At 42.7% G+C, this 13,943-nt stretch overlaps 1 protein-coding gene across 1 annotated transcript in view; it reads right to left on the reverse strand.

Annotated features, from left to right (window-relative positions):
• Positions 1–13,943, reverse strand: part of SLC15A1 (solute carrier family 15 member 1) — a 45,370-nt gene that overhangs the window by 8,197 nt on the left and 23,230 nt on the right. The window contains exons 11-17 of the mRNA XM_077753972.1: positions 10,001–10,045; positions 9,811–9,843; positions 9,637–9,725; positions 8,565–8,646; positions 6,556–6,675; positions 5,240–5,386; positions 4,353–4,402 (exon numbers count right to left, since the gene is read on the reverse strand). Of these exons, the coding sequence (XP_077610098.1) occupies positions 4,353–4,402; positions 5,240–5,386; positions 6,556–6,675; positions 8,565–8,646; positions 9,637–9,725; positions 9,811–9,843; positions 10,001–10,045 (566 nt within the window). The remainder of the gene's footprint in view (positions 1–4,352; positions 4,403–5,239; positions 5,387–6,555; positions 6,676–8,564; positions 8,647–9,636; positions 9,726–9,810; positions 9,844–10,000; positions 10,046–13,943) is intronic.

The raw sequence follows: 13,943 nt of genomic DNA on the forward strand, positions 1-13,943 counted from the left end.
CGCCTCCTGGACAATGCTGGAAGAGCAAATCCTTCGATCCACTAAGGATTTGATGTTGTCAATCAAAAGAAAACAAGTTCCTGGCTTGTCTTTTGCCACATTAGGTGGGTTGGTGGGGTAAAATGTGGTTGATTTTATGTGTTTCAATAAAGACAATTTAAAGAAAGAGAAGAAGAATGACGCTTTAGCATAGCGCCAGAATGAGGAAGGACACCACGATTTAAACTGTTCAAAGTTTCCAAAGTTAGGAGACATTTTTGAAGAAATGAAAACGATGATTCTGAGGCACAAAGGAAATCCCAGAGACACTTCCAGCTCAGACACAAATACAAAGGTCAGAAAAGGCCCAGGTGACCATCATCAGAGGATTTCCTTCCAGATCTGCTAGGCAGCTGTGTGCATGTGCATGTGAGAGGGATGCAGGAACAATCCAGAAGACGCAAAAGAAGATGTCATGGACTTAATTATGTCTCCCTGCTCCCCCCACCCTCCTTCATATGTTGAGGTCCTAACCCTAAGTACCTCAGAACGTGACTGTATTTGGAGGTCAGGTCTTGAAAGAGGTAAAATGAGGTCATTAGGGTGAGCCTTAATCCAAGATCACTGGAGTCCTTGTAAAAAGAGGAAATTAGGATACAGACCCACAGAAGACAGACCATGTAAAGACAGAGAGAGAAGATGGCCATCTCTAAGCCAAGTGGAGAGGCCTCAGAGAAAACCAGCCCAGCCAATATTTGATGTTGAACTTTCAGCCTCCAGAACTATGAGGAAATATTATCTGTTGTTTAAGCCTTCCAGCCTGTGATACTTTGTTATGGCAGCCTTAGCAAACTCATACAGAAGAGAACAAAGAAAGAGAGGAGGAGCCAAAAATTGAAAGGGCCTAGGGCTGACTACTACCCACAGGTAGTTATACTGCAGAGAAATGTGAACACACTAATGAGAAAGAAGATACCAGAGGCTTGGTGAAAAGAAAATTAAATCAACTACAGAGAGTGGCAGATGCTATCTATCTATCTATCTATCTATCTATCTATCTATCTATCTATCTATCTATCGTGAGCAAAACTAGGTGCTAGATGCCTACAGAGATAGGATTCTAGAGTTCTGGGAAGAAAATGGCAGCTAACCTGAGACAAGTGTGAGAACAGAAAAGCATTTTCAGGCAATCAGGGACTTGCAATTTACCTCACAGCTTTTCTTGGTCAGTTATTTGAGCAATGCTCTGTAGCAAAACAAGAAAGATGTCCGAGAAAGATGACATAGAGTTCAAGAAAGAAAGGAGCAAACCTGGGCAAACAGAGACAATTCTGTGAGGACAGTGGCATCACGGGACTACAGGGCAAATGCCCTAGTTAGATCAAAGAGCATGCTCAAGAGTTGGTTCTCAAAGAGGAAAGTGAAGTCCCTGGATCCAGTCTCTGGATCACCCTGGAGATAAAGGCTTATTCTTTTGTCAACAAGAGACCAAGGAACTTACATGAAAAACAAAGGCTGTGCAGGAAAACCTTGGTTTAAAATTAAAGCAGTCAGGGGCATCTGGGGGTCTCAGTCAGTTGAGTGTCTGACGTCAGCTCAGGTCATGATCTCACAGTTTGTGAGTTCGAGCCCCACATCAGGCTCACTGCTGTCAGAGCAGAGCCCGCTTTGGACCATCTGTTTCCCTCCCTCTCTGCTCCTTCCCTGCTGGTGCGCATGCGCTCTCTCTCTCTCTCTCTCAAAAATAAACATTAAAAATAAAAAAGAATTAAAATTAAAACAATGAAGATGTAGTACCACCGAACAATTCAGGATATATAACAGGATATTCCAATTAATCTTGACATTCAGAACATTTCCATTTGAGAATATATTTTCAAGGATAGAAAGTTAGATTTCCTTCTCTTTAAGACTTCTATTACATTGTGACTAATATTTATATAGTCAACCTGGAAATCCTGTTTATTGATCTATTTTTAGAATTGATTTCGCACATGGAATACATGCAATGATAAATATTATAAATGTTAATACAACCAGAGGTTGTTTCACTTTGTGTTATAGTCTATAATCTTTACCATTTCCATTTGTAAGTTAATAGTCATCATCCTAATCATATTACCTTTGCCTCCATTAGTTCATGTTTCAGAGGTAACGGGCAAATGGAAAAGTCCAAATTTGTTAACATGCGGCCACAGAGAAACAGGGATTGGTGACAGGAGTTGAGGCAAATAGGAGACCTACTCTCATTTCTCCCCAAATTTATTCTTATTTTTCAATCTTACTTTAAAAGCATATTTACAGACTGGGGGGCGCCTGGGTGGCTTAGTCGGTTAAGCGTCCGACTTTCGCTTAGGTCATGATCTCGCGGTTCGTGGGTTCGAGCCCCGCGTCGGGCTCTGTGCTGACTGCCAGCTCAGAGCCTGGAGCCTGTTTCAGCCTGTGACTCCCTCTCTCTCTGACCCTCCCCTGCTCACGCTGTCTCTCTCTCTCCTAGAAATAAATAAAACATTAAAAAAATTTTTTTAAAAATTAAAAAATTTAAAAGCATATTTACAGACTGCTGGCTTTTTGGTGTACAGTTCTAGGAATTTTAACACATGACCATATAAATACCATTACAGCCAGTATACAGACCAGTTTCCCCAATCTCTCTCGCGCTGTCCATAGCCAACCTCTGTTCCACCCCTAACGCGAGGCAACCATTAATCTGTTCCCACATCCTTATCATTTTGTTGACCATTTCCAGAATGTCATGGAAACGGAATTACACAGTACGCATGTAACTTTTTTGACATTGGGTTCTTTCATGGCATACTACATTTGACCTTCATTTACATTACTGTATATATCAATAGTTTGTTCCTTTTTTGTGTGAGTAATATTCTGTTATATGGAGGTACTGTAGTCTATTGTCTGTTATCCATTTATTACTCACTGAAGGCCACTTGGGTGACTTCTAGTCTTTGGTGATTATGATTAGAGGTTCTATGAACATTTGTGTATAGGTTTTTATGTGAACATAAGTTTGCATTTTTTAAATTAAAAAACTTTTTAAAATTACAATTTTGTTTTAATTTGAGAGAGAGAGAGCACAAGATCACAAGCGGAGGAAGGGCAGAGGGAGGATGAGAGAGACTGAGAGAGAGAGAGAAAGAGAGAGAGAATCTTCAGCAGGCACCATACTTGGCTCAGAGCCTGATGCAGGGCTCGATCCCATGACCCTGGGATCATGACCTGAACCAAAATCAAGGGTTGGATGCTCAAGCAACTGAGCCACCCAAGCACCCCTCCGTTTTTAACTTAAAAGTTATTTATTTATTTACTTATCTATTTATTTATATTTTAGAGAGAGGGCTTGTGTGCACATGTGCACAAGCAGGGGAGCGAGAGGGGCAGAGAATCTCAAGCAGGTCCATGCTCATCGTAGAGCGCAATGTGGGGCTCGATCCCACAACCCTGAGATTGTGACCTGGGCCGAAATCAAGAATCGGTCACTCAACCAACAGAGCCACCCTGGTGCCCCTGTATCAAGTCTAATTCATGAACCCAGCATATCTCTCCACTTATTTCACTCACCCTTAATTTCTTTTATAAGCCTTTTGTAGCTTTAGTTCTTGAATCTTGTATATGTTTTATTGATTTGTAACTAGTATTTTACATTTTTTTGGAACTATTGCATAGTTTTAAAATTTCAGTTTCCACTCATTTATTACTAGTCTATAGAAATGTGATGTTTTGTTGTTACCCTTAGTATTTTGTGACATTCCTACACTCACTTACAGATTCTATGAGCTTTTGTGGTAGACGTTGGGACATTCTGTGCAGATACTTATGTCACCTGTGAGTAGGGATAGTTTTATTTCTTCCTTTCCAATTGAGATAAGGTGCTTTTATTTCTTTTTTTGAGTCTCACTGCACTGGTGTCTAGAAGGATGCTAAATAGGAGTGGACAGTGCTATTTTTTTGGTAAAAAATATTTACCATATTTTTTAGGGACTGATCTCATGGGAAGAGCATTTAGACTTTCACGATTAAGTATAATGGTGGTTTGGGTTTTTTAGATGTCCTTTTTCAGAGTAAGGAAGTTCCCTTCAACTACTAGTCTGCTGAGGTTGTTTTGTTTTTTAAATCATGAATGGACACTGAACTTTATTAAATGCTTTTTCTGTATCCATTGATCTGATGATATGGATTTTCCTCTTTAGTTTATTCAGATGACAGATTATCTTGATTGATGTTTTGAATACTGAACCAGTCTTACATTTTCTGGATAAATTCCCATACTCTCATTTTATAGCCTTGTTACAGCTGGACTTCCATTACTTCCTTAAGAAGCTGATAAGCTTTAAGTTTTAAAGAAATATACATACCTGATGCCATTTTCTCCTTTTTCTGGCTTCTGGTTAAGGCCATCCTTGATCTGAGAAAGAAAGCATTTTAAATCTTATCCACTTGAATAAGTTTAGATTACCATTTCAGCCTCTGACAAGGAGAATGATGTTGACATATATCCTAGGAGCCAAGGGCATAATGATTACATGTGTAGGGCTCCACCCTTCAGCCTTGGTTTTCTTTGAGGTTAACAGGAGCCTCCACAATTTTTAATGTGTGCTTTCTAGAGGTTCCAAGGAACCCTCCTGTCCAAGAATTTGGAATGAGTCACTCAAAAGCTCCCTAATAAAACACATGACCAAGAAGTCTTAATTCCATATTGTAGTTTTCTAGAAGGTCACCGAAAATCACCTTCAGAATACCCACAACTCTTCGCTTGGTTCTACTAGACCTTCATAGTTTCTTTATATGTGGATGGGCTTATAGACACTTGCATTTTGTCATGAAATATTCTGTATGTATTTTTGTGGCTTTTACCTGATATATTTACCATATTTTTTAGGGACTGCTTTAATTTTCCAATTACTCAGTGTGAATTTTATAACCAATACAATTAAAGATATATTTAAACTTTTATCTCAAAAAGTTGCTAAGAATGTACATAGGTATTCTGTGCGACTTGTATGCACCCTCCCCCACCCCCATATCATGCCCCAAAGTTCTTTTTAAACATTTAAATTAATATCAACCCTTCCCATCCATTACTCAAACTTTTATTGGAAGTCAAATGGCTCATATCCTTGAAGAAGGAAGACTTGAGGATTATCTTATGTAATACTACATGGGGTAAAGTCACATCACTCACAGGATGTGTTTCCAACATCACAAATAATAAAGAATCAGCTGTAGGCGTCTAACTACTTACCACACGGTAATTGTTGGGGGCCCACACTAGCAGGGTATGCCGATTACCCTGCTCAAACTTGTGAGTTACTGGAATGATTGATAATCCATTAGAAGAAATGTTTATACTTGTCAGTTTGTCTACATCAAACGTCATAAATTCATTTGTCTATAATGGGAGAAAAGGAGTCATAGTTAATACCATAGCATCTTATTCTGCACTGTGTAACTGAACACTGTCATGGCATATTATTTGACATCCCCAGTTGACGTTCATACACATCAAAAAAATGCCTTGTAGGGCAGGGGGTGCCTAGATGGCTCTGTCAGTAAAGCATGTGACGCTTAATCTTGGAGTCATGAGTTCAAGCTCCACATTGGGCATAGCACCTACTTTAAAAAAAAAAGGTCTTGCAGAAGCTGGCATTGGTTTGTCTCAGCCTCCCGCCCACTCTTTTGAACTCTATCATGAACTTCTTTAGTGTTATATAAGAATTATACTTTTTTTTTACAGCATTTTACTGTTAATTCATTTTCTGAAAATAAATGTTCTGGAAATCATTTCTACCACTGAGCAAAGAGTAGCTTTAGAGGGAAAGCCATATCCCTGGTGACAATCAGTACTGGGCTGCTCTGAGCACCAGAAGTCAAATTTTCTTTTTTCCTTGAGATTGTCAGTTTCATAAGCTATAAATAAGGCAGTGGTTCTCAGCCCTGGCTGAACAGGAAAGAGACCAGTTAAATCCAAATCGCTGAGGTATCAGAATTTTCAAAGCTCTCTAAGTAATTCCAATATGGACCCAAGGATGAGAACCTCTAACTGAGACCAGTGACAAGTCCAGATTGGGGTTTTCCAACCTTGGCACTATTGACATCTGGGGCCAGATAATTCTTTGTTGCGGGACCCTGTGTCGGCATCCCTGGCTTCTTACATACGAAATGCCAATAGCACACTCTTCAGTTGTGACAATGCAAAATGTTTCCAGAAATTTCCAAATGTCCTCTCTGAGTGGGGGAAACAGCCCCTGGTAGAGAATCATTGCCAGATCCTTGTTATTTAAAGTGTGGTTCCGTGCATGAGAAAGAGCACGTGAAAAACGCAGCATTTCTGACCTATTGATTAAGAATCTGCATTTGACAAACTCCCCAGGTGATTCACATGCACATTAAAGTTTGAGGTCCACTGGTCTAGAGTGAGGTCAAAATGAGACCAAGATACTAAGACATTTCACTTCTGGGCTTGTTGTAGGAATTACATAGGGTCAAAGATCAGTTTCTCCAAACCCTGTTATAATTTGGGTCAGAAGATAAAAGAAAGCTGTATTCCCTTCTACTTACTTGGGACATTTGGTTAAGTGTCACCTCCTTTCCAGGAAAATATATAGTCATGGTACCATTTCCTATATTCAGTACTTTAATCTGAACTTCGTTTTGTTGGGGGAAGACTGGAAGAGTTTTCTGAGCAAAATAAAAGAAGATTAGCAGTATGCCTTCCATGCATATGGAAGATAAGCTTGGTCCTGGCACACCCTCCCCCTCCCCCCACTTTACTCCAACACAGAAAGCCGCACCAGCCGAGATACCAAACACCCCCGTGAAGCCTCCATTCACTTGCCTCATGGCACCCACAGAAAATGATGTTTGTACAGAACATGGAAGAAATCACAAAGAGGCTGCTCTTAGTCTTACCTAGCCACCTACATGAGGTACCAAGAGTGCATGAACTCAGAGAGGTAGTAAGTGTGATGGTGGTTGCCAGGGGCTGGGGGAGGGGAAGTGGGGATGCCAGGTGATGAAGCCTATTATCTGAGGAGGTCAGAGTAACCACAGCCTAAGTGGATGTTTATCTTGTTGTGACACATGAGATCTACTCTCCTGGAGGCCACCGTTGTTCCCTGTGACTCTGGGAGCCTGGACCACAGCCCTGACGGTGCTCTGGACATCCTTCCGCAGCTGCTCTGTGCCTGCTATCTCCACACGTTCCTTCAGGGCTTCTGCCTTTTCCCTGTAGTGCGCTCTCTCTCTCTCTCTCTCTCTCTCTCTCTCTCCCTCTCCCTCTCTCTCTCTCTCTCAAATCCCGGTGTCCCTGGAGCAATCCATTCTATTCTAGTCTAGAAGTCTACGCTATTCCCGCAATTCATTTTGCACAAAGCTAGTGATGTTCCGGGGCAGCTGAGTATGGGCATGTTCACAGGAATGCGACGCACAGTAGCCAAAACATGAAAGCAATGCAAGTGTCCACTGACAGACGAACAGATAAGCAAAATGTGGCCCATCCAACAGTGGACTGTGATTCCACTCTATAAATGGGGATTCCGACAGCTTCTACAGCATGGAAGAACCTTGGGGACACTATGCTCCGCGAAACAAGCCACTCAGCAAGGCTCAAGACTGTATGAATCCACTCAGATGAGGTACCAGAGTGTACGACCCCATGTGGACAGTAAGTGGGAGGGGACATGGGAGCTGTTTTTCAATGAGCACAGAGCTTTAGTGTCACAAGATGAAAAGTGTTCTAGAGATTGAGTGCACAACATGGTGACTGTATTTAACATGACTGAACTGTACACTTAGTAATGGTTAAGACAGTAAATTTCCTAATGTATGTTTTATCATAATTCCAAATTTAAAAAGAAAAACTAAAAAAGAGAGAGAGAAGGAGGGAGGGAGGGATAAGGACAGAAACAGAGAGAGACAGACAGACACACACACACACAGATAGAGAGGATGCAGACAGACACAGAGAAAGGAGGAGGGGAGAGAGGTGGGAGGGGAGTGTTTACCTCATGTCTTACACACTAGGCAACACCTGTTTGCGGGGCGTAACGGCATTAGGAACCTGGTTTCGTGCCACTGTGGGTCCAACAGACTGAGTGTGGACTAGCGTGCGAACTAACATTGCTAGACACTTGAGATCACAAAGGCGTCTTCCCAAAGGCAATTGACACATTGTCAAAGTGCTTCTTGTTCGGTGAGTGATGAACTTCTAACCAGACTTCCCAGGAGTTCAAATTGTGAAAGGACTCCTTCCATAAACTCCCACTCCCCTTCCATAAACCGTGTCAGTGGAAACTCCCCGTGTCCCCGCCATCCACATTTCTCTCATGAAGGACACCCATCGGACCCTACTCCTGGCTGTCCCCTTCGCGGTGATGAGAGCCTGCAGGGAACTCTCCCGAAAAGCCCCATTTTGCCCCTGTGGTGCACCCACGTCGTCTCTGGCTCCAAGACTGTCTGTCGGCAGAGACCCTGGCCTCCCCTAATCCCCACGGGCTCCGGAGAAGCCTTCTTGAACACTCCACCTGACCCGCAGGAAAAGCCACTTGGGGAACCAGAGGGCAACTTACATCAATTTCCACTTGCACAATTGCTGCCGCCACGAAGGCCATGGAAGCCAGGAACATTCCAACTGTCATCTTCTTCAAAGAGCTGAGACACAAGTGAGAGTGACTCGCAACAGCTTCACAGAGGCAAGCTAATGATAACATTCTTTTCCCGCCATCCATCCAAACGAAACTAACTTCCCTATGAAATACTGACCGAGAGTGTCTCTTCCTTTCTCATTTCTTTTTTTTTTATTTAAAAAAAGTTTTCAACATTTATTTTTGAGAGAGAGAGAGACAGAGCGTGAGTGGGGGAGGGGCAGAGAGAGAGGGAGACACAGAATCTGAAGCAGACTCCAGGCTCTGAGCTGTCAGCACAGAGCCCGACGTGGGGCTTGAACCCACAAACTGTGAGATCGTGACCTGAGCCGAAGTCGGACGCTTAACCAACTGCCTCATCCAGGTGCCCCACTTCCTCTCTTATTTCTGATTAAGATGAAGAAGGATATATGTATAATGCAGCTTCTTATTTGCATTTTTACGTTTAATTTCTAGAAACTAGGGCTCAGGCGATACTTTGGATGACAGTTAACATTTCTATCATCTACATATATGAAAGCTTTAATTAGAAGCTTTCAGCCTGCCTTTTCCAGCACTTTTATTTAAGGGCAAATTTCCAGAAACATCAGCACATAGACCTCTCCTTCAAATATACTCTTAAGGGGCGCCTGGGTGGCTTAGTAGGTTAAGCGTCCGACTTTCGCTTAGGTCATGATCTCGCAGTTCATGGGTTCGAGCCCTGCATCAGGCTCTGTGTTGACTGCCAGCTCAGAGCATGGAGCCTGTTTCAGAGTCTGTGACTCCCTCTCTCTCTGACCCTCCCTTGCTCACGCTGTCTCTCTCTCTTAGAAATAAATAAAACATTAAAAAAATTAAAAAACGAAAAACAAAAACAAAAACAAATATACTCTTAAAAGACCCCATTATGTAGGTGGTATGGTGGGAGACATTCTTTCCAGCTGATGCGGGGCAGCCTGTTTGCAAAGCCCTGGGACTAACAGGGCCTCAGCCCAACCCCAACCTGTTGGGCACCTACGTGAAATTGAAGCCACATTTTGCAATCAGAGGATATATCACAGCATCCACGATGGGGACCATGATGACAATCAAGATGGCGTTCACAGTCTGTGGGTGGAGTGGAGAGGAACTGTTAGTTGTCTCTCAAAGGTGACTTTGATCTCAGAAAGCAACTGAAACATTTTTTCCCTACCTGCATCTGGTCCGGCTGAACTTCAAGAAGTCCCTGAAAAGAGAGGGGAAACATCTCACTGATCGGTTCCCGGAGATGATCCGTTGGGGAGGATGAAAAATGTTGTGATGGTGAAGGGAAAGGGGGCAAAGGGATTACAACAAAGAAGCAGTGACCAGGGGAGGGGACTAGCTGGACGTCCCGAACTTACGATTTTCCCACTCATAGCTGTTGCTTGCAGCGTCCATCTGGAGCCCTAAAAATGAATGCGTTCATTGCATCATTTGGGAACGTGAATTTTAAACATTTTACTAGTCAATGTTGCGTCTCTTCCAGAGCAGGAAGGAGGTCTGAAATGTCATGGGATTTAAATGCTTTTCTCAACCTCAAGTTTATCTCCCAGCTCCGTTGTCACACTGGGTAAAGCCAAACAATTTGCATTTCTGCTGCAAAGGTTAACACAACATACAGCTCTCAGCCCCCATGGAGAATCTAGAAAGCACTCTTCTGAGACAGCTATCCTTAGGAAATACAAAGACACATGTCTGAGGCCTGTTAGAAAGCATGGCAATGGGGTGCCTGGGTTGGCTCAGTTGATTGAGCGTCTGACTTTGGTTCAGCTTGTGATCTCGCAGTTTGTGGGCTTGAGCCCCATATTGGTCTCTGTGCTGACAGCTCAGAGCCTGGAGCCCGCTTTGGAGTCTGCATCTCCTTCTCTCTCTGCTCCTCCCCTCCTCACACTCTGACCCTCTCTCTCTCAAAAATAAATAATCATTAAAAAAATAAAATTAGAAAAAAGGATAGCATGGCATCACCTGTGAGGTGGAGGCAGCCACGTACACAGAAGATATTCTATTCACTGGCATCCCAGTTTTAAGAACATCATTTTTTTTAAGTTTATTTATTTATTTTGAGAGAGAGAAAGAGAGGGAAAGAGAGCATGAGTGGGTGAAGGGGAGAGACAGAGAAAAAAAGAGAATCCCAAGCGGGCTCTGCAATGTCAGTGCAGAGCTCAATGTGGGGCTCCATCCCACGAACTGCAAGATCATGACCTGAGCCAAAACCAAGAGTGGGACGCTTAACCCACCGAGCCCCCCAGGCGCCCCAAGAACATCATTATTGTCAAGAGCCATGTTTGACAGTCTAGGCTGTCCTGAAGTGCAGTTCCATCAAGAGACTGATGGATTAGGGGCGCCTGGGTGGCTCAGTGGTCTGACTCTTGATTTCAGCTCAGGGCATGATCTTGCGGTTCATGTGATTGAGCCCCACATTGGGCTCTGCACTGACAGCACAGAGCCTGCCTGGGATTCTCTCTCTTCTTCACTCTCTCTGCCCCTTCCCTGCTTTCTCTCTCTCTAATAAATAAATAAACATTTAAAAAAAAGTGATGAATTTAAACCTGGGCAGCCTAGTTACATTCAACTTATTTTATATAAAGAGGACTCAGGACTGTATATGAGTACATGTGATTGTTTCCATGGAGGGCTGAACACGTAAATGTCTCAGTCTGTCAACTCCATTTAGAAGGCATTATGGAAAATGAGGAGTACACCACTGCTTGAGTTCTTAAGAGATGCCGGGCATGGATCACTTTACTCACGGTCTCTAATTTGATCCACACAGGCTTGCCATGGGTGATTACCCTTCTGGGAGGGTTACAGAATCCCCCGCAGTCACACAGCTAGATGGTGGTGAGTGCATTCCTAGTGCAAGTTTGAGTCCAAGAGCTGGTTCGTATTCAGCGTGCAAAAGTGCCTCCTTGTACTTCAGATGCTGGTCTAAATCTCACACTTATAAATAAGGAGATAAATGTGTTTCCTCTAATTCTATCCAAGAGATGTTTTGTCCTTATAATAATCCTCCCTGCCCAATAAAAGCACCTGAGTTTGTAAATTTTTTTTAAGTTCCAGTTTCTAGAAGAAACTGTATAAAGAATCTCTGAAATAAAGCAAGTCTTTATTCTCCGTTTGAATGGTAAGCGTCATAGATACTTTGATCATGTCTTTCCCAAGCCTCCATTCATTACTTGGCCACACTTGATTTTCTTCATTGTTTTGCAACAGAAATGTGGATAGAATCATCTAGAGTTGTGTTTTATTATTTTTTTAAAAGAAACTTAGTGTGATCTAACATTTATTTATTTTTTAAAAATATTTTTATTTATTTCTAGGAGAGAGAGAGAGAGAGACAGCATGAGCAGGGGAGGGTCAGAGAGAGAGGGAGACACAGACTCCAAAACAGGCTCCAGGCTCTGAGTTGGCAGTCAGCACAGAGCCCGACGTGGGGCTCGAACCCACGAACCGCGAGATCATGACCTAAGCGAAAGTCGGATGCTTAACCGACTAAGCCACCCAGGCGCCCCAATGTGATCTAACATTTAGTAAATAGGGGTGCCTGGATGGCTCAGTCAGTTAAGCCTCTGACTTTGGCTTAGGTTATGATCTCATGGCTTGTGGGTTTGAGCCCCACGTTGGGCTCTGTGCTGACAGCTCAGAGCCTGGAGCCTGCTTTGAATTCTGTTTCCCTCTCTTTGCCCCTCCCCACTCACACTCTGTCTCTCTCTAAAAATAAATAAACATTAAAAAAATTTAACACTTAGTAAATAAATGAAGTATAAAAAAGAAGCTGGAAGAGAACATTTTTAGGAGCTAAATACTAAGTACTGCCCTGTCCGGGTAGTGCCAAAGAGTTTTGCTAAATAAATATGTGGAGAAACATAGCTTTATATTACCTGCTGATCAAACAAAGCCCAGAACATTGGGAGCGGGATATACAGGAACATCACCCTCGTAACCATCTTAATTTGAGAGATGAGCCGCTCCTGTGGATGAAGTGGGGGAGGACAAATCAGCCACGACCCGTGTCATTTACAGCTGTCAGCAGTGTTATTTCAGTGTAGACGTACGTGCATCCAGAGACAAGCTGGGAGGTGACTAATTGTTCCAAAGAGCCCTACCACAAAATTTTTAAGAAAACCCACATTTCCTCAGCTTTTTAAAATAAGTGCAAACATCAGTTTAAAAGTCATCTTACTAGGGGCGCCTGGGTGGCTCAGTTGGTTAAGCGTCTGACTAGACTTCAGCTCAGGTCATGATCTCACAGTTCGTGAGTTCGAGCCCTGCATCGGGCTCTGTGCTGACAGCATGGAGCCTGCTTGGGATTCTGTCTCCCTCACTCTGTGCCCCTCCCCGACTTGCTCTCTCTCATGCTCTCAAAATAAATAAACTATAAAATCAATAAATAAAAGGCCTATTACTAGAATTTAAATGTAATTCCAATAAATGTAAACCCCCACCGCTCACTGATTCTTCTGTTTTCACACTAGTTAGGTGACCACAATCACACATAATCAATGACAGATTCTCCCAAAAAACTATGAAAAGACAATGTTGTTTCCAGATACATCTATCCACTGTTTATCAAGTTCTTCTCAACAGTGACACACACTCTTGCATAGTCTTACTCAAAACACTAGGCAGGTTTACAAGGATAAGCCGATAGTTTTGTCCACATGGCCTCAGTCATATGAATTGCCACCGTGGCTGTCCCCTGCTGGAGGAAGACCCGAGAAAGCTGCAGCGAGAATGGTCACTCACATCGTATTTCTCTTTAGCCCAGTCCAGCCAGTGTTCTCTCTTGGGAAACTCCTTACTCCGATGCCTAAACCTATTTTTGATGGCAAACTGAAGGAAGGAAGAAAAACCACGTTTCAAAACAGAACCAATTACTTTCGGACGGAAACACATTTCAATAAAAGCGCCTTTAATGGAAAGCTGTGTTTATGAGAGAAGCAACGTATGTAATCGTATGAACTAGTGTAACGATGGTACTGAAAGAATTTGCATTTCTTCCTAATTTTCTAACTATGAGCCTTTGAGTGGGGTAAACAAAGTCACACTGTTACTGCTTTCCTCTCCAGGCCCTCTAGAGAGGAGCATTCAAGAGAAATATAATGTGTGCCATTTGTGACTTCAGTCTTCTGGTAGCCATAGTGAAAAGTAACAGGGATCGAAGTCAATATGTTCACTTACATGTGGAATTTAAGAACAAAACAGATGAACATATGGGAGGGGAGAAACAGAGAGAGGGAAACAAACCAAGAGAGACTCTTTAAAGATAGAGAACAAACTGAGGGCTGCTGGAGGGGAGGGGGG

The sequence above is a fragment of the Crocuta crocuta genome, unplaced genomic scaffold (assembly GCF_008692635.1).
Source record: "Crocuta crocuta isolate KB4526 unplaced genomic scaffold, BGI_CrCroc_1.0 scaffold31, whole genome shotgun sequence".
NCBI lineage: Eukaryota > Metazoa > Chordata > Mammalia > Carnivora > Hyaenidae > Crocuta > Crocuta crocuta.